General features: G+C 41.9%; 1 protein-coding gene across 1 annotated transcript in view; it reads right to left on the reverse strand.

Moving 5' to 3' along the window:
- The window catches only part of CSMD2 (CUB and Sushi multiple domains 2), a 298,000-nt gene that overhangs the window by 217,465 nt on the left and 59,104 nt on the right, over window positions 1-21,431 (reverse strand). The window contains exon 4 of the mRNA XM_086480279.1: window positions 5,802-5,996. Coding sequence (XP_086336405.1) covers window positions 5,802-5,996 — 195 coding nt within the window. The remainder of the gene's footprint in view (window positions 1-5,801; window positions 5,997-21,431) is intronic.

Consider the following 21,431-nt stretch of genomic DNA (forward strand, 5'->3'; position numbering starts at 1 on the left):
CACTTGTTCAGAAATCTAGCATGGCATTTCCTGGTCATATACTGGATCTCATTTGCTGCAGGTTCTTTCATTTTTATAACCTGAGTTTTATCAGCAGAAGCTATTAGAGCAATTAAAGGACAAGGATCTAAAGAAAACATGGGCAGGAAGATAAAGTAAACCAAGAGTAATTTGTCTAGCATCAGGGCAGCTTACTGCTCTCGTACATGCAGCATCAGCTCAGCATTTATTTGGAACACTGCTAAGAAAAGCCTGTTAACTTTACAACATGTATTACAGAGCAGCATTTCAGATGCTTTAGTCAAGGAGCTTGGGGCTTTACATTATAAGCACCTATTTTCATTACAAACTATTTTTAAAAAAACTTTCCAAACTGAATTTTAACACAAGCAAGAACAGTTGTTAAGTGCAACGGCTGATTGGCACCTAAGGAAAGGGCAGGACAATACTGCAGGGCTGCTCAAGGGATCTTTCAGCTTTTAGACCTTCTCAGGAACTCATGTCCTGTGCTATCAGCAGGTTTTATCAGCAGAGCCAAAACTTGCATCCTCTAACTCATGAAACTTGAAAGACAAAGACAAACATACATGCCAACTTTTCTTTCTCATGGCCATCTGCTATAGAGCACAGCCAGGCACCCGAACAGGCAGAAGGCATAGGCAGACACATGCTTCCCAGTGACTGATGGCAAGTGATCGAGACAGGAACACTCCAGGCTATAACATATCTCTTGTATCGCATTAACACACCGTGCAGGTTGCACTGGCACCTCTAAGCTCCAGTGGAGATCACGGCCCTTTGCAACTGCTCTGTGCTCAGACTGGGATGACACATCGCTGACTACCCCAACTCGATGCTCTATTCCCTGCTACTCTATTACAATAGTCAAAGTTATCTACTTGCTGCAATCCTATTGTGAATTAAAGTTACTCACAGACACTGAAGTGCAGTTAGAATCATCGATAAATTTAGGCTGAAAGATCTCTCATCCAGTCCAACCACCAGCAAATCCTTCAAACTTCAATGCATCATACACAAGGTTCTCAGTGGAACCTCCAAAGAAGGTCCATGGAAAAAGGGCCACTTCCAAACCCCTCCCTCTGACAGATGGAATTAAAATGCTTTTTAGAGGATGAATGGATTCTAGCCAAAGAGGATAAGCACAATTCACCAGTTTACTGTTATGTTCAAATTTAATTTCTCATGCATAAGTGCCCCTGCAGATGCTAGAAAGAAACAGACTCAAAAAAGATTCTTAGCCAGTGAACTCTCATCCCACATGCCTAGCAGCAAGACAGACAGCGCAGGAGCAGGGTCATTAGCTACTTCAGCAACGCACAGGGATCTGAATTTATTCTTAAGTTACGCTTACCTCCAGCAGGGCAGCTATCTCCTACGTAGTATGTTAAACATTATTGTTGCCTGCTTGATGCTGGCTCTAGGCAACCATTCAAAGTACCTTTGCTGATAAAGGTCCTGCGCCACTACCACAAGCCATCTGCAAGCAATCCAGCCTCTGCATGCTAACACCATGTTCAAAGGCAAAGGTGCTCTTGGCCAAACACTGGCACCTCACTGCAATCATGTGTTCGCGTAGCTCAGGTCTACGCAGAAACCTTAAGCACACACACACCCAAGAGCAAATGCAAGAAGGATTTGGAAGAAGCAACTCCTATCGGCAAGTTCTCATCCATGTTTACTATTACGGTCTGGGAAATCTGAGACTGGATCCGGTATGTTAAAGTTGTTCTTGTCCTGGAAGGAATATAGGAGAGGATAGAGAATATCCTAAAGAATTCTGACTCAATGCTATATTAGAATTCTTAAACAAGGGGCTACATTTTTTGTTTCTAGGACTAAGCTAACTTACAGAAGCTGAAAATCTAGCCAAAGGTATGCCGGGTTTTGCCTTTTTTTTAAATTAAGAAAAGGAGGGTTTAATTTAAATTCCTTGAAAATTTTTCACTGCAAAAGGTATTTAATGGAAAATAGACTCCCTTCCCACCCACCTCTGAATACCCACTTCCTTATAGAGGTTGCTGCTGTTTAAACATATTCTACAATCTTCTAAAGTCTTTTTGGACAGCCCTTCAATTATTTTGGGCACAGTGCAGTCTAAGCAGCTGTTTGAGCTATAGTAAGACAGACCACTTCTAATGAGATTATGCATATTTGATACGCTTAAAATGTAGCTTCGCAAATGTTCTCAACTTTTCAGCTGGCTTACTGAATTTTTACTCAATCGCCTACCAGAATCATAAACCTATCAGTTCTACTTAAATTCAGCAAACAATCTGGGCAAGACTTCTCTCTGCACACATGAAAGCGCTTTACAAAACAGATTCAGATGTTCCCGGACATGCTTTTGGTGCTTCAAATGCACCATTTTGCTTTATTTGAAATTAACTGACCCAGGTGAGAGTTGTTCCTTCCACAGCTACAGAAGAACAGAGGACAGCATTCCAAGTCTGCTGGGGTTTTGCCTCCAGCATACCAACTGTTAATATAAAAATACAGGTAGACTTGTAGGACTCAGTTTAAGGCCCCATTTAGATCAAGTACTAGGCCTCATTTCATTCTGTGAATACAGAAAGTGGATAAAAACACACAAGATGCAATGAGGAAACCATTCCAGATATTTCTGACACACATTATATAGATAGGATAAATGTCAGCTTAGTCCAGATTTTAAAGTCTGACCCAGACTCACTGAGGACTTTCAGTCCTCGAGGCAAATTTGAGTTACACATGGCCTACCAGGCACAGCCGAGCTTCTCTGCTGGGCAGCCACAGCTGCCACCCAGTTCTGTGCTCTCCTGCTTTGCAGATCAGCAAGGAGATGTCATCCGCTGCTACTTTGGTGCTCCCTGAATGAGATCACTGCAGTTTTAATCCTTCCTGCCACATAAGCAAGAAACATAACTCACAAAAGCAGAGTCTGTGCAGACTGAATTTATAGTCTCTTTTAGTTCAGAGTCCAAGAATCAATTTTGATATAACTGCTTTCAAAACCGCTGGCGAGCTGCAGCACTAGCTACTCTCACTGGCTCTGCAAAGACACATTTCACCAAGCCATTCTTTCTGCATCTGGAATTCCTTCCTACATTCGTTTCTTGTTGCGATTACACTTGTTCTTCATAAAATACCCCATACTTCAAAACAGAGCTGGGTAAAGGGAGTGCAGACAACCCCTATGAAGAAAGAGCAGCTGAGCCACAGCACTCCTTCAAAGTGCTGCCGTCCTGGCACATGCGCTCAAACACCTTTGTTTCTTAATTCTTTTCTACCATGCATTTCTTTGCATCTTCGATTATTTCAACACATGAAGACTGGAATAGAGAGAAGGCTACCAATATATAGAAAAGGATGTTACAAAGCAGAAGACAAACACAAAGAAAAGAGCATAAAGAAACAGAAAGAGGGGATCAATCAGCATGGTAGAAACTTACACTGTTTTCAACACTTGTCTCATACCTCTGCCATTATACTGGAGAGGCAGGGAAGAAGGAAAGGGCAGAGTCCCTAGAGCAAACACTGTCCTTTGCAGTGACATTAGACAAGTCTACTCCCAAGATTTTAACACCTGCTCAGCTGGAGGGCACTTTTCATCTCCATTTGTCAGGATCTGACCCAGCAGCACGACCCATCTCCAACATATCAGAAAATAAAAGACGACATACAAATCTATCTACCAACTTTAAGGTGATAATTACCAAAAAGCCAATATTAATGGAATTAATTATAAGCAATGCAGGCCACAAAGATCTTTTCTCTCTCAAGGAAATACATACTCTTCTTCAGGCAACAGTTTTGAAAACATTATTTTTCCTGCAGAAGGTGTAAAGCTGTTTGTCAGTATGCAAATCTTTTTGCCCCTTGCAACAACTGAAGTCTGTATCACCAGTTTATCAGCCAAGCATGAATGTCTGACTGCTGAAAGCCTACTTATGGTAGAAGGAGTGCAGCTGGTTTTCAAATTCAGCAAGTCAATTTGCAGACTGCCTTTGCTACTTTCTACTTTCCTGGAACAAGATATAAATGTTACATGAGAAGATTTCTGGTTCCTGCCTCCAAAAAATGCCGAGGAAGTTTTACATGAGGTAAAGTCTTGAAGGATCAGGACCAAATCTATTTAAAAGAGTGTTGCTACCTCCAGGAACCTGCAGGCACATGACTACAGAAGTGCACGTGAACAAGTACATATTTTGCTGCCATCAGAGCAATTCACAGAGCACTGAGGCAAGCACCATAAAACTGAATAATCCTCCATTCTGAAGTGTATCAGACACCACCCTCATCACTGCCGGATTCAAGACTGAAATGGTAGTGTTAAAATTAAAAGTGAGTTTGGCAGTTCAAGACAAAAATGCAAAAACTGTCTTTTACTCCATCTGCAGCAGCGATCACAAAAACTACAATGATGCCAACCCTCGACTTCAATACCTGTTGGGGTCAGAAGTTAACCCCTCCCTTACTGGGGTCTACTACACAAGTGTCTGAACAATAGCAGGGCAAGAAGACCCTGCCATGCCAGAGGAAGGCTGCTATCACAGAAATGCTGTCAGACTGGAGCAAACACTGGTCCATCGACACAGATAATTTCCTTCTCTTCTAAAAAGGATATTTCTTTGCATATGCTCAAGGTTGAATTTCAGTCAATATTTTTTCTGCACACACTTCAGTGAAATAAGGGGGGAAAAAACCCCAAACAATTAAAAAAGGCTGCAGTGAGAGTCCTAATTTAAGGAAAAGCAAAGAATCATAACTGATCATACTAAAATGGCAATGATGGCTGTCCCTCTCCAGTGTCAGTTTGGCTGTATGAACCACTCCTTCAGTGGTATAATGCCCTTAGAGGTTTACGTACTGTTCTGGGGACAAGAAATACGCTAAGTAGCACGTATGAATGCCATGTAACTCATTCAAGCAAGCATTGAAAACATACCAAGCAAACAATATTTGCTCACTTTAAATTCACGATTTATGCTACAGCTTAGAACTGCTGATTGATTGCACAAGCAGAGTCAATAAAAAGAATCAATATAAGATGCTCTGCTGAAGTACACAAGGAATTGAGGGGAAGAGACTTCAAAGCAGCAGCAGCAACTGTTTTGGTATAACACCACAGACACTTGTATATTTACAGACTCTCTAGTCCCTTGTGGACCCAGAGAATTAGCAAGCAGCTCTCTATACTGATAAAGAAATTTAAGTTTCCCTGCCCTAAAAGGGCTCGCAGGAAAGCTGGCCAGCCTTTTCAAACAAGGGCCAGATTTCACCTCCCATGTAGCATCCCCTGCCTGAGGCTGTCGGCCCCACTGCCAGCAGCCCACGGCACATCAGCACTCTGCAGGGCTCACATCTTGCTACAGGGCAAAGCACCAGAACCACTGTGGAACACGCCACCAGGGAAGCCAGCCTGACATTGCAGAAAGCAGGAATTCCAGCCTCATTGTCTAGTGTTTGATCTAGAAAACCTGCATGGTCTTGGGTAGGTGCCTTATCTTATGGGTAATACTCCTGCCTTCCCCTCCCCCCAACTAGAGACAAAGAAATTGAATTTAAAGTAACTGTGCAGCATTTTGAATACTTTGAGCACTTCATAACCTTCCTATTATTCACCCAAACCCTGGCAGCTCTAAGGAATCCAATAAAAAGGAACCTCAATATTAACTACATCATGTTTAGTTTTCAAGTCTTTTAAGTCAAGCTTACAGTCCCTGAAGTTTTTCCCAACCCCAAATAGCTCATTAAATCCTGTTCCATTGTGGCTTGTTCCAGACAAAGAGAGGGCACTTTACCTCTGCAGAAGGGGAGAGGAAAATCCCAGGAGGCACCGTTTTCCGAATTGGCATGGCACGTGAGCAACGCATGTCCTTCCAAAAAGAAGCCTGGATTACAGCTGTATCTCACTTTGCCCCCGATGCTGAACGTTGTCCCTTGCTGAATCCCATTCTGCAGCCTTCCTGGATTTCCGCACGTATGACTTGGTAGAACTGCCAAAGAAAGTTGCTTCTGGTTAGGGACAGTGCATTGTAACAGAGGTGTCAGGTGAAGGATCCAAAAGGAAGGCTCATCTCAAAGGAAATGCATCTCTGAAAATGTAAAGAGCAAATAACCACAAAACTCGTCCTACTGGATTCAGGCCAGTTACAGTTAACTTTTAAGTACCATTTCTACTTGATTATATATAAAGAAGCAAAAATCACTCCCCAAGCTATTGAGTTAGAAACAAGACCCCCTCTTTCCTGACCAGTTTTACCAGTTTCTAAACCAAGCATCCCTCTTTCATATGTCCCCCTCCAGTTCTATTTAATGTGATCAAAATCCAGAAGTTATATTCCTGTTTCAAGTACCATTTTTCAACAGATCTTCACCAGGCACCTCAAAGGCCCCTGCAACATAAGCAGTTGTGTCACACCTTAGAACCACACAGAAGACAGCAAAACCTGTAATTAGCAACTATTGCCTAGACAAAAAGGGCAACGTGTCAGCCCACCAGGATTTATACTTCATGGCACTGTGTGTTTAATCCAGATTTCATGCATATGCATCAAACCAGACTCTGAACAATGCCGTTGGACCCAGCTTCACCAAAGGGAAAATACAGTCTGACAAAAGTTTGCATGAGAAAGAATATGGGATACTTGAATATAAGAGGGAGAAGCTGCATCTAAAACACCAGTAAATCCTTCACCAATGCCTCTGTACAGCAGTTCCGAGAATTTAAATAAAACTCTACAGGTTCCCATAAGCCACTCCAAAAAGATCCAATCAATTTATGGTTTTACAGCCCAATATAAAACCCAAAGACAACCAAGACTAAGAATGACTTAAACTTGAATCAGGCCCTTGTGCAGCATCTTGTATTGTAGTTCTTTTTCATTAAGGCTGAAACATCAGAGGAAGGAAAACATGGTCATTCCAAGATGAGCGATACTTTATCATTGGAAACAATTTTGTCAGGGGCATGAACAAAACCAGATGAATTTCTACAAGCAAAGGGAGGTTTACACTGCAGCTCTGCCAAGGAAAAGAGGAAGATTAAAAGGAAAATGATATGCTAGCATACATGGCACACAGCAGAATAAAATACAACCAAAACTGTGCATGAGTATGTGAAATGAAATATAAACCCCTGACACTAACTGATGGAAAGACGCTACCTTCCTGTCCTGCCGTGGGATAGCGCTTTAGGATCGGGATTTGAGAATTCCCTGCTCTGCCCCCAGCATGGGCCTTCCCCCACCAGCAGCCCCGGCTGCGTCCTCAGGGCAGAGTGCAGGTACCCTCAGAAGGCTCTCCACAGCGGACAAGCAGGCAGCATCCCACACAGAAGACTAATCTATCATGAATATAGGATTAGGCTTCCTGCATCCAGACAGACCACCTTATTTTCTAGTTAATCCACTTCCAGATTAAATGCAACTTTACCACCTTAAACTTGATTAATTTTAATGGCACATACATCTTGACTCCTGCATTGCTTCTGTTTCTCTTTTTCCTGCTGTGACTGCAAGCTTTCGCCACACATCTGCGTGCAGAGGAGCTGCCATTCCCAGAGCCCCAGAAGAGCACAGCCAGCACCCTGGGGACACAGCCCCAGGCTCTAGTCTCCCCATGCTGCCTTTCATTGTGCAGCAATGGGGGGCCAGGTACATGCTCTGACAGACAAGATTTTTTCCCCTTGCTCCCTCCCCCAAAATACTATTTATATCCTTCCAAAAAGCGCCTGGAGCTGGGAAGTTCAGAAGCAACTTTCACATAGAAATATTAATAACCATGCAGGTTTTGTAAGCAGGAGAACACTATCAAATACGTTGGGTTGAAAAGCACTGTAGAACTAATGTTTCATTTTCTGTAATGATACTCAAAACCCCAATTTAATTAAATTAGCAATGTCACTTTTTTTTAAAAAAATGAACCCATTCCTGCTTTTATGTTTCCATCCTTTAAAATTAATGACTAGAACTTTGCTATAAATAAAAATCTATCATTTTTTAAAGTCAATCTCTAACACTAGCTGCTCTCTACTTAATGAACTGTGAAGAATCAGACAACCCTGACCTGCATCATATCTTAAAATCATACTTGAAAAAACAGGATCCCATTTAAAAATTCTGCTTCATTTGGTTGCCTTAACTAATATCTTGTTACAGGACAGACACCACACACATGCTTTTAGAGGGAGGCAACATTAACTCCTTGATTGCTTTGGATTCAGCGGTGTTGCTGCAAGAACCGATGAACATCGATATTTTTTTTTTTTTAGTTAAAAAACCAACAGACACCAACGCATATCTGCAGAAGACAGAGTTCTTCAAATTGCTGCCTCATGGTCCGAAAGAACTGCTTCCAAAGAGGCTGGCGCTACATCCAGGGCTGGGTTCGGCATAAGCAAGTAGAGCTGCCTGTATGAGGACCCGCTGTCAGTGATGCCCCTGAGGCGCTCATGCAGAAGATGAATTAGGTCAGCCTCTGAACATGAGCTGATGAAGTACACCTTCCCCTACAGAGGGAGGGAGAAGAGTCAAAGGACACAACATCTGTGCTCCCTGAGAACACACAGCTCCACAAAACCCCTACAGCAGATGCAAGGTGGGAGTCAGACTGTTGGGGTGCAGAGTCTGGAGATGTCCTTGTACACCCTCTGATGGGTTCACTCGGCGCGGGAAGCCCATGCCTTCGTTTCACTGCTGACTGTGACACCCCGAGCTGGTGAAGCAACCACTTTCACAGCAATGGATTTGCGATTCTACTCCGACGTTCCCGAGAAGAGATAATATTACTGCTCATACTTGGCTGCCTCCAACAGCCAGACTCTCTGATTGCTGGAGAGATTAATAGAACTGTATTATTTACATCAGATGTCGCACAGAATAATATTATTAAAGCTTTGTCTTACCCATTTACCAATTCCACTGTAGATTAGTAGCATGGATTTTTTTCCTCCCCATAAAAGCTTTGTTCCCGGCAATCAACATAATATTTTCCAGTGATTGTATGGAAATGAATGCAGCCACAGACCAGATTTGTACAGATGAATAGAAGGTCCTGTTAGTCATTTTGTAGCTAAGTCTGTTTCTCTCCATGATGAATTTAGAGCAGTTTATTTTATTTGTCTTGATTTGAACAGCTGCCAAACCATTATCTTACTTTATGACAGAGGAAAGGAAATAGGATTATTCTATTGCTGTTGCACCTGGAGCGCTCCTCAACATACCTCAAACACCACTGTCCCAAGTGTTACTCAGATATACTGCCCTGGAGACCTCACTCCCTGAGATGACACAGTAAAGGAACCATAGTCATGGTCTATATTTCAGCACAGACATGAACAGAGTCAGACCAGAACCTCTGAAAAGGAGATAAGCTGAGAACTACAACTGCCTTTGGAGGTAACATGAGATAGGATGATCTGAGAGCAAGGCAGAAATGGCATCTTTTCAGCAAGAATCTATGCAGTAGCAGGACATGGAAAACATCAGTCGGAAGTAAACCCACCAAACCCTAGAACTCCCCCACTTTCTGCAGTTTTCAATCTATCCTTCAAATCTACTTATTCGTCAAAAAGAAACCTGTAGGGCATGAGACCAACAACCTCTGCCCAGCTTAACTCCCTTCTGCTCCAAACTTCCTCTGCTTTCTTTGTTTTCTTTTGCCTTTCAGCTTGAGCCCCTTTTGTCCCATCCTTCGGAACGTACACATGCTTCACCAATTCATCTCTCACCCTTCATCCTGGAGCGCCATCCAAGATCTTGCATGCTACAGAGCTCTTATTGAGCAATGAAGATGCATTTCCCTTATGGAGCCAGATTTATTTATACAAGACCAGAGATGTGTCTCAGATTTCATAGTGTGTTGCTTGAAAATGAACTGAACAAACTGGAAATGGAAACAACAGATTTGAGAAGTCTCCACCATCCACTGTCGCTGAAGAGTAGCTACAGAGCTACCAGAATTGCTGATCTGCATCAGAAGCTTCATACCATTCACTGACTTTAATTTTTACCCCCATTTCTGCCTTTTCAACAGGCTCACCAGGCTGCTCCCAGCTTTTCTCATCCCCTTGTCCAGGATCACTACACTGGAAGTTTTCAAAATCAGCTTTCAAAGCCTAGTACTTGTCAAGTCATGTCTCCTTGTTCCAGTTCATTCGAAATTAATTAGTAGTTTTAAAGTCATTAGATGTGACTCAACGCATCCTTGGACAGCATCCCACCATCAAAATGCATTCAGCCTAATTACATCAGCCTTTCCTAAAACCCCATAGCTCTTTTTGTCAGGAGAAATAAAGGAGAAAAAAAAAAAAAGGCAGAGAGATGTTTCTCTTGCTCTTCACATTGATAACATTTGAGCTACCTTACCAATTCAGGTGCTTTCAAACAGAACAAATCCATCCCTAGCTTGCTCACTATTCCGAAGAGAAATCTTCCCTGTTTCCTAATCAAATTAATCTTCAGCTCCATTTTCTCTGTTTATATTGTTCGAATATAAAATAGCCCCAACATTTAATACATCTAGATACTGCATTCCAGTCTATTACCCTATTTACATAGCTAAAAGAAGCATTTTTATTGCTTGAATTATCTATGGTAGTTTACAACAGATATTTTAATGCTATCACTGTTCTAACCTTGAAATCTTATCAAGGAGCACAACTTTTATGATATGAGGCCACATATCATCTCCTCATTTCCAACTAATTTTCATTCCTAATAAAAAACGAAAAGAAAGCAAGCAAGCCATGCCAGAACAGGCACTTATAGCTCCTGAATATGGTTATTACAGCAGGAATAATTTATAAATCCCAATGAAAGGATGCTACATAGACCAAGCAAAATAACAAAACCATTGACCTAAACTACTTGGCTCAGTCATCACTGTGCATTCATTTCCAAATTAACCTCCACTATGCTTTTTAAAGCCACCTTTCCATTTTCCTGCACTTCCTGAACCTGGGGGGGTGGGGCTGGAAGCCAAGACATCCAAGGGAATCAACAGAAGGTCTCTTCTACTGGGCATCCAGGCTGGACAGAGTGATATATCATTCAGAAGACAATCTGCACTTATTTGTTACCTTCATTCAAGGAGAGAAACAGATTCTTTAAGGAGAATATCTCCAAGATCTCCATCACAGCTTAAAAAATTAACTGAAAAACCTATGCACGACATGGACAGCGCGTGTTTGGCCAGCACAAATGTGAACTCCAACGAGAGGCGGAGATCCACACAAACCAGTTTCCTCTCCCTCTTCATCCATAACTTTTGGGCCAAGTACCACAGGCATACTTGACGACTCTCTAGTATCTTTCACCAGTGCTTTAGTGCAATCTGTTTTAGTTCAGAAGAGTTTTAACCTTCAGAATAAGTGTCCAGTGTGTGCTACAGAAGAGGAAATAAATGGTATCTTTTTCATTTCATTTTATCCTTTATGTCATGATTCATTCCCAGTAGAGCCAACAGAGATAAAGCTAAATGGAAACTATTTTTTCCCTCTAATATTTCTTTGTTCACTAAAAAACAGCCAGATCGTTACTTTTGGATAATAACAGACCAGTACGGTTCATCATCCATCTTCTTTGTGGTAGTAGTTCCAGGGCTTTTTTGGAAATTCATTTTCAGTTTTCAATTTACCTTCCTGGAATGTGCTACAGCAACTTCAGTACAACTTCCAAGAGCAACACAGAAGCTGAGAGAGAATTACTTCAGATTCCATTTAGTCATCCCACTACAGAAATAGCAAAAGACTCAAAGATCACAAAAGCAGCAAGATCATGGGAGATACAGCAACAATCACGCATTCTTCAGAGGTGCAGTGTGCAGGGATCCTTAACATTTGGGACTTTATGCTACTCATTAGTCATACTTTCACATAAATGTTGTTACTTGCTGAGCACAGTAGCGGAAGCCTGGCTAGAATGAAGACACAAATACTGAAATGTGGCTACAGAAATCTTTTGCTGGGCCTTAAAAGAACAACGTCATGCTGGCAGATGCTCAGACGTCAGCAGATGTTTAGTTTCCAGAACCAGTGGTCCTCACACACCATCCCAACCTGGGATGCTCTCCTGCATCAGGAGCCTAATCAGCAAGGCACTTGAGAATGTGCTTATCTTTGTGAACATACTCTAGTCCTGCTGCTTTTCAGTGCAACAACACTTGAACACCAAGCTTAATTTAAAGTATGTGGTTAAGTGTTTTGCTTAGCAGGAATGGATCTAAGTGTATGTTTAAAGGCTTCATTGAACTGGCATTTAACAGCTGCAGAATAACTTGACAAAACTTCCCTAGGGAGGAGGGTGGTTTTACATTTGTTCTCTCTCTCTCCCTCCCTGAACTAAGGTTAACCATTCCAAGGGAAACAAAGACCTGCATCTTTTTGTAGGATAAAAGACAAGCCAAGAAAAGCAATACTGCAGTGGCTATCAGCACCAGAAGACAACTGCAGGAACCAAACGAAAGCAGAATTAACTGCAGCCCCAGAGAGTTCAGCTGCCATGTCAGATTAAGCACCTCACTCCGTTGTGCACAACGAGACTGAAAGCCAAGGCGGCAGTGCGAAAAAAGGGCGTCAGATGTGGAAACCCAGATTTGAACTGATTCTATCTAGACACTGGGTGCCAGTGTTGATCCGCTCTGCATTTTGCTGGAGAGTGTCCCTGGACAGGGAAGGCTCTTTGTTCTGTTAAAAAAAGCCACTTCCAACTTTAGAGACAACATTGTTTATCTGCTTATTGATCTTCTCTAGCTATTGGCTGATTACCCAGAAACAGAAATTGTAGCCAACTACATCTGTTTTAATACATATTTCACAGCAGAGGAAGGGCATTCACCACAACATATCACTCCCAGTTTTTTCAGTCACTTCTCCAGAAGCGGCAGGTGTCAAAGCACAGGGCAGTAGCAGCTGCTCTCACCTCCAGCACTGTGCGATCCCTGTGCCCAAACACACAGACCTGCCAAATCTTCACATCAGCATCACAGGCAGCTTGATTTTCTTTCTTCTAGTGGCTTCCACACATCTTCCCTACCCCTCAACTCCTGGCTTTCAGAAGCCTTTAGAGGGGCAGCTGGAGATCACACACTGCACTCGTGCTCCAAGCAGCGCTCCACCCTCTTCCCAAGCAAGACAGACTCCGTTAGCTCACAGCCACACTGAGGTTAAACCACAAATAACCCATTTCCTCAGAAGTGGGGCCAGAAACTCCCATAATTCATAACTTCCACTCAGACTACATAAGGTCTGGCTCACACCCACAAATAAGCATGGAAAAACTAGTTTGTTTTCATTTTTCAGCTGCTTTTACAAACTATTCCTTCTAATTTATTCCCTCTTACTTATCTTTTCTGCATCATCTTTAGGAAGCTTGGCTACTCAATGCCATGTAACAGTCAATACTGTTGGCATAACTAACTGGGACATCAACCTTACAGGGAAGTACATTAACTAATCAGTGATACCACACAGTACATGGGGAAAACACCCTTCACAACAAGTAAGCGGAGATATTACACCATTGAGTAGAACAGTCAATAGTAAAAGCAACCAGGAATGCTGAGCTCACAGGGCAGACACTTCGTATCAACAACCAGAAAGCAAATACGTTTCAAGAATGATGCCAAGGAAGAGTCCACTAAGCTGCCATAGCAATTAAGTAGCCTTCTGCTTCCGGCACAGGATTCATTATTAATTTGAGGTCATAACAGATCAAAAAAAAAAAATCTAGATGGTAATTTTATCCTCCTCATTGAAAACAAAGCTAAACCGATCTAATTATGTCATAAAAACATGCCTAGGGCTCAGTCCTGTTTCCTAAATTCACAGGTGCCTATCTTGCAAAATTTGCCACAAGCATAATTTTGCAAGCTATGCAATAACATGCACTCATCTCAGAGAACAAGTTTTTAGCCCCACAGGGGATCTCCCCAACGTCTGAATATATTCAGAAGCAAGAGCTTATTCTGATTTCAAGGACCTTATTCTGATTTTGAACCCTTGTCTGTTACTCAAAGGTAGATGTTTGGGGTGCTCCAGACCTGCCCTGTTGCTTCTTTCATACATCCCAACCTATTTACTGGCCCTTAGAAAGACATCTATGCAAGCTAGGCTAAGGCAGGCAGGAAAGGTGAAAAGGGAAACGCCTAAGACCAGTTGAAAAAAAGGATTCAACAGCGAAAAATCATAACTTGAGAGTTCAGAGTGGGTGTCAAGAAAATATCCTGCAGTAGAAGGGAAGTACAGCAGGCTGACAGGCTTCCCAGAGACCCCACAGAATCACTGTTCTTGGAGATTTTCAAGATCTAGCCAAAAAAGAGTGCAGATGACCAGATCCAGTGTTAGTCACCACTCCTGCTTTGAGGGGGCAGTCTGCAGCATGGCCCTCCTGAGGTCCCTTTGTTACTGCACACAGGGGAACATCCACCGCTTCCAGACCCATCAGCTCATTACAGAACCACCACCAAGCATCTACAGAACTGAGGCACATTAACAAATAACCACGCACTGCATTCTTCAAGTGAGTTTTTCCTTCAGTGGTATAAAGACTAGTCACTTGAAGTAAACAGCTTGAATCTAAGTGGGAAGGTGACTTGCCTGTCACTTCTGAGCATGTGGCTTGAAGGATGTGGGTGTAATTTCATGCACTTTTTAGACAAGACACAGCTGAGCTGCACTGCATGCCTCTCATGCGCTGCCAGGCCAGTTGCAAGACAGGCCCTACAGGGACACTTGCAGCCTGCCTGCCAGTTTAGATTACTAAGGTTCACTTTTTGAGACCTTTGCACTGACATATGTATTTGAGAGGGAGGAAGAAATGCCCAGCCACCCCCTTAGCACTTCAACTAGAGTGGCTGCTGGCCTTCCATCATAGATGAAAAAAAGTGATAGCTGTTACCGCAATCGTTCATGTGAGTACACAGCTTCAGTTCTCCCAAACAAACCCCATCTTCTGGTTGAAGAAAACAAGATGGCCCATGCAGGGAAAGCTGAAGAGACCACCCATCACACAATGAATGTTCCTGTCCTTCCGTTTTACTCATCAGTGAAACGGAAAAATTTCGCCTCATTCGTTGTTCTCTCCCCAGACAAGCTACTGACGCTTTACTCAGAGGTTAGGCCTGTATCTATCCAGAAACGCTCACTTAAGTTCCACTGAGAATAGTGTGATGGTCCAAATACTTCAAGTAGACCTTAAATATACCAGGAACTGATGCAAAGAGATGTTACAAATAAAAAATCCATACATACATGCTACAAGAAAGGCATCTATTGTATAAATGTTGTCATGGAAACAGGACACAGATTTGCTTTAAAGGACACTCAGAGCCCATTAACAGATAGAGAAAGGACTGGGACTGAACTTAACAAAGATACCTCAAGATGTTAGAACTGGCCTGAATCTTGTTCCACTACATGGGGCAAACCTATGTGTTGCTTAAACTTCAGATCATTGATATCAAAGCTGAATGTTTTGGCTTTCACAATGCAACTCTACACTGAGAAAGACCGTATTGAAAGAGACCAAATGTAACCACAAAAATACCATGTTAGGTTCTCACATGCAAATAACAAGGAGGAAAAAAAGGCACACTTCACTAAGCTTTCAACATGAAACAACCTAAAAATAATTTCTTCCACTGCCATTTTCCCCTGCTACTTTAATTACACTGCTTATACGCAACACGAAGTCTACGTTCTCTGAGGCCAAAGGTGCACACCCTACTTAAGTTTCAGGTGGGGAGTATGGGAAGTAGACAGGCTCACCCACCCAACCTTGTATTCTCTACGGCAGATGCTACCGCTGCTGAGAGGAAGGAAAGGAACAAAATCTGTTTATTACAGACAGTTCCCTTTTCCTGTCTACCACAGAAGAGAATAATACCCAGCTTCTGTCACTATCAGTTTACGCCTTGAACATTTTCTATTATGAGAACACTAAATCTTAATCTAAACACTCTTCAGCTCTTGAACCCTTCAAACAGTCAAAGTACATCCAGGCAAAGCATGGAAGCTCAACCCCTTCAAATACTCACACTGGAAAGAAGAATTTACACAGCACCTATTTGACATGCAATTCAATCTAAAAAAGTAAAACCTCTTTTCTCTGGAGCTATGCATCAGGCACGCAGAGGGGAAACGCGAGGAAGAACAAAGCAATGCATGAGTGGTAAAAAATAGGGCCCATTGTAAAAGATAAACTAGAGAAGGCAACACATAAGCCTCATACATCGCAGTAGCTCACTACAGCTTGCAAGAGATTCATGCAGTGGACGTTTCTGTGACTGCCACCAGTCTTCACTATACTAGCTGAGCCGGAACAGATATTTTTAGACTAAAACCCTTTTTGAGCTGTTCATCTTATTACTGCTTCATTCCATTCATTATATTTTTAATCATGTCCAAACAACTGAGCTATTAACTAAATTCCAAAGCAGCACAGCAGGCTGTGGCTTATGCAAGCTAAAGATCAGAGCAGTAGGAGAGAAAGGCTACTTGGGTTGCAGATTAAACCTTCCCATTCTTACAAAGCACAAAGCAACTGATGGACCCAACTGCCTCACATTCAGGATTACTGTTATTTCTCAGCCCTGTCTCCTGCTGACACCATAAAAGACAGTCAGATTATGATTTATTTTATAAAAGTTACAGGCATCCCACAAAGGAGGGAGACAGTTATGTAAGTAACCTTTCAGTAATGAACTCCCCACTGTAAGCGCTTTTGTTAGCCTCCACTAGAGCATCTTTTAAGGGCAGGTTTGTACATTGCAACACTTGAAACTTTCCAGACAGCTTCAGCATCTTGTAAACTGTCTTGATATGAGAAACACCACACTGCTGAGACCACAAGGGAGATGCTGTACTGCACACCTTCCATCGCTCACAGCAGAGTAATTGCAAAATTTTTAGTGATGTTTAGAGACATCCACCTACCTCTTTAGACCTCTAAACGCTGAAAGGTTTTACTGAAATCATGGAAACTGTTGTGCCACGAATCAGAAGAAAACCAACATCACACATTAGAAGACCAGAAAGAAACTGTTATTGCCTTACAGCACAGTTCTTTCCAGCTTCATCAGGCAGTGCCCAGAGACAAAAGATGTGCCTCCCTTATAAACCCAAGTATTTGGGAAAGGCAGTCCCCAGAGCCAGGTTTACAGCCTGTGACAGTACCAATACATCGTAAGTTGTCTTGTTCCATGTTTTGTTATCAGAGGCCTATACATGGATTAAACAACTAAAGAATATAAGAAAAAAAATGCATTTCCTAGGCAAGGATAAACACACTTTCTCAGTTACGGGATTACACCTGCCATTCAACCATCCCACTGCCATTTCTCATCTTTCAAGGGCAACTAAGGAAATGCTGCTACTACTAAAAGAGTTTTCGCTCCACAGGCTAGCCGAGCACTTTCACTCAGTAACACCCACCCCCTCCTTTCCAGATCACTGCACTCAAATTCTTCCAAAAAGGATCATTTCCACCAGGTAAATCAAGTTCTACCAGATCTTTGCCTCCAACCACAAAATCTGTTCTCTTGACCAAAGGCTTCAAAACCTCACTCAACTCACAATTTTTCCTCAGCTCCTTTCACACCCACCTCCACTGACAAAGCAGCTCCCACTGGTCCCACTGAGGAGCTCCCAGGAGATCTGGCACCAGAACAAGGAGTCTCAGCTGAGCTTGACCCAATGCCCCTTGAGTGGTGAGCAGCAGAGGCAGACGAGCAGTCAGTCTTGCTCTCATTAGGATTACAGACTACTGTCCAGGAGAAATTCAGCCATGACAAAGTTTACTAGCAATGGAAAGCTACCCCGAGGCTTGAGTGAAATTAGATATATGCCACAGTACAGAGACATAACAGAAAGCTTAACAACATGTAGCATTTATATAATATTTTACATGTTCAAAGCATCATACAGGCATTACCTGCAGCTCAGGAGACTGGTCAGCCAGGCTGAAGTCTATTTAGCATTAGTTCTCATGGGATTTCTGACAATGGATTCTTCACTTGTGCCAGAAATGCCATAAAAATAGATGTTTAGGAGGTAGCACAGCCTGTAAGCTTTTGTTGCAACCTGCACTCTCAAAAGACTTAACACTACACCTTTTCAAGCTCTAAGAAGTTTTCATTTTAATTCCATTTCTAAACAAGAGATTGTGATAGTCCTTTTATCCAAGACACTCATCTACTTTCAGCACTATAGCCTGAAACAAAAATTTCCAGGGAGAATTAATGGCTATCATTTCTGTACATGCAAGTTGCACCAGGCTTTGCTGCGCTTTGGTCCAATGCACTTTCAGCAGCATAGATTTTTCTGCAAAATATAAAAATTGCAGCTAGTTTGCCCACTAAAAATCCGCTCATACATAATTACATATCTGGAACAGGAAAACTAACTTCCCTTCAGTTTGTTTCCACTAACTTTCTTACCTACCAGCCACCTGAGGCTGCCAGCTCAGCAGGACACCAACATGCCCATGCCACCATTTAAACAACAACAGATGAAGATGCTGGAAGATGGTTTAGGAGAAACACATCAAGAAAGCACGTATGGACAACTAGGTCATGTATTCACAACTGAGCACAACTGCTAATGAGATTACTATACAAAATATGCTAGCACAAACTCGTTTTCCTCCCACTGTATGTTCCTGCAAGGCTGGTCTAATTTTATAGGATAAGAGGTTGCGTGGGAGGAACAGGATAAAAGCGAGATCAATGATTGTAAGAAATTTTAATTAGCATAAAGGATCCTCTGTGTTAGTTTACAGAATTGGAAAAAAGGTAACAAAATATCTGGGAGATTAATTGCGGGAGAGTCTGGGACCTGGATCTCTGTCCAGGACACTGAAAAAAGTACATACAGCTACTTCTAACACAGTGAGTAGAACAATCTGCTCTCCTTAGATCTAGAGACCTAGAGGACAATTTTGGAATTTCCTTTCTGTCAATTCCATTAGGACTATGGAAACTCTTCTACTTCAAATACAGCCTGCTTTCTTAGCAGTAGAGTGGGGATTATGTAATTTTTAATACAAAACAAGAATTCACATGATGCCAAACTACAGGATCTATTTATTAAAATACAGGATAATTCCAAGTGTCCAGTCTCAGACGTTTCTGAGCTCTAGCCAAGATGTATGAAGCATGAGCACTAAAGTGATTAGTCCACAGGAGGTGAAAAATCATGGAATTTAGTAACACAGCACTGAAAAGAAAGCTCCAGCAGCGAGTGGTCAGGCTGAGCAAAAAAATCGAATGGTCTAAAAGGCTAGATGGGTTGGGAGAAGGCTGAACTATGAGATGTTCCCACATTGAGAAGATAAATTGACAGATGTTTGCATCTGACTACAGATGGTCTGCAACTGAACATGCTGTCAACTAAAAACCCGTCACCTGAGCGTACAGAGTGGGGAGCTAAGTACAAATAGAAAGAAAAGCAAGAGAAAAAGATTCCTGCAAATTTTCTTCCTTCATAAGGCCAAGAAAAACAATCATTAAATTAACGTGTTCTTCATCAAGCAAATAGGAGATACCGTTTTCAGATCTCAAACAGGGCACACAGGAAAGTTATGAATCCTGGAAGTCAAAAAGTCTACTAATTATATTTCAGATGTTATATGGTACACAAATAAGCAGTTGAAAGGCTGACCTTCTTAAAAATCATCCGTCAGAAATAAGAAGGAAAAACGCTCAGAAACTAGCCACTTCTTGCAGCAAAAAGCTCTAATGGCTTACTTGGAACTCATGTTTTTAAGCTTTTTACACCCACTCTCTTTCTTTTCTTCAGCTTTTGTGCTAAGCTGAAAATACCCAGCCATCCCATCCGTACTGTTTATGGAAGTAACGACAGAACTGCCAAATTCCCCACCCTCCATTCTCAATTGCTTATTATCAAGAATGGAGGCCACAATATTGAAGAAGCAATGTGTATTTATAACTCTTTGGCAGAAAGATCTATTTTGAATGAATGAGCTCATATTTTTCCTAGTCTGAAATATACTAATGACATGTGATTTGTCATCTGGATGCAGTATTTCCCAATACAGAAATACCTAGATATCTGTCTGACCCATTAGAGAAGAAACAAATGTCCAGATTTACACCAATACTATAAAACACTTCTCATAACTAAAATTCTAAGTTCCTTTATTAATCCTAGTACAAGTTGTGCATGAAACTGTTTTGGCCTTGAAAATAGTTGAAAGATTAAGAAGAAATTGCTAGAACTTCTGGGGGGGGAAAAAACAGCACTCAAAATGCACAGAAAAAGGATTTCAGTGCACCTTCGCGGTGCATGCTTAGCAACTGACTCCCCATTGAACCAGGTCAAAGACCAGTTAGATGATATCTCTCCACTGCAAAAGCAGAACAGCTCCATAGCTGTGAGACTACTCCTAGTTAGAAAAAAATAAGAGTCAAATCAGAACAACTGTATCCAAAGCATATGAAAACAGTACAAGTTAATCCTTCGACTGAAAGGTGTTTTAGAAGACCTGGTCTGTCAGTCAGCTGTGGCCAGGGTGGAGGGAAGACTCCAGTGAGAGAAGCAAAGAGGGATAAGACCAACTGTTCAGTTATATCCTTACAGATGAGATCTCTCACTGTGAAATTTCCAAGATAAAGCATAGCACAGCACTTCCCTGGGGGCAGAAGGCAGTCACCGTGACTTTATCAAGTAACTAGTTATAATTTTCATGCAAATAACAAGAATAATCAAACGACTATCACAGCTGTGTCAGCCTGAAGAAAATAACATCTATGAGCAGATCAAAGCAAGCAGATGACCTCACAGAAAGCGCATTAAAGATGTTATCTGTCCTCCTGCAACTCATTTGCTTTGGTGTGAGCTAAATATATAAAAAAAATACCTCTCAGATCGCTTATAACTACATGGATGAGACTGCCACTGACACCAGCAACCTTCTACAAGTACACAATATATTTACTGGTCCATTTTCAAGGGGTCATAGGCATCAGTACCCACTTTTTGTTTGTGTTTACTCAGTCTTTGCCAGCACAGCAATGCTATCCCTGAAGGCAAAGCACCAGACGAGTTTGCGTGGTAAGGAATAGATGAAGCTGTTGAACAAATGAGAAAAATACTAAATAATCAGAAAGAGCTTTCCAGTGGGCTTTGGTTGAGGTTGCGGGTGGGGCTTCTTCCAAAGCAGAGCTGTGGTTTATCATCTCCTCTGGTTGTCAAGCCTCAGGACAGCATCGCATGAAGGTGATCTTTCAGACCTTGACAGGTCTGGTTTACCACTGTTTTAGTCAGAAAACTGTCATCTTTCCAAACTGGTCATGGCTGCAGCGCTTTTGTTGTGTGTGTTGTTGTTTTTAATTTAAACTCACAGGACATGAATTATCTTTTACACCATGTAATCCCTACTAAATTTAGTTGAAACACTGGGTTAAAAAAGTTA

This window comes from Leptosomus discolor, chromosome Z, assembly GCF_034619465.1.
Source record: "Leptosomus discolor isolate bLepDis1 chromosome Z, bLepDis1.hap2, whole genome shotgun sequence".
Classification (NCBI taxonomy): Eukaryota; Metazoa; Chordata; class Aves; order Leptosomiformes; family Leptosomidae; genus Leptosomus; species Leptosomus discolor.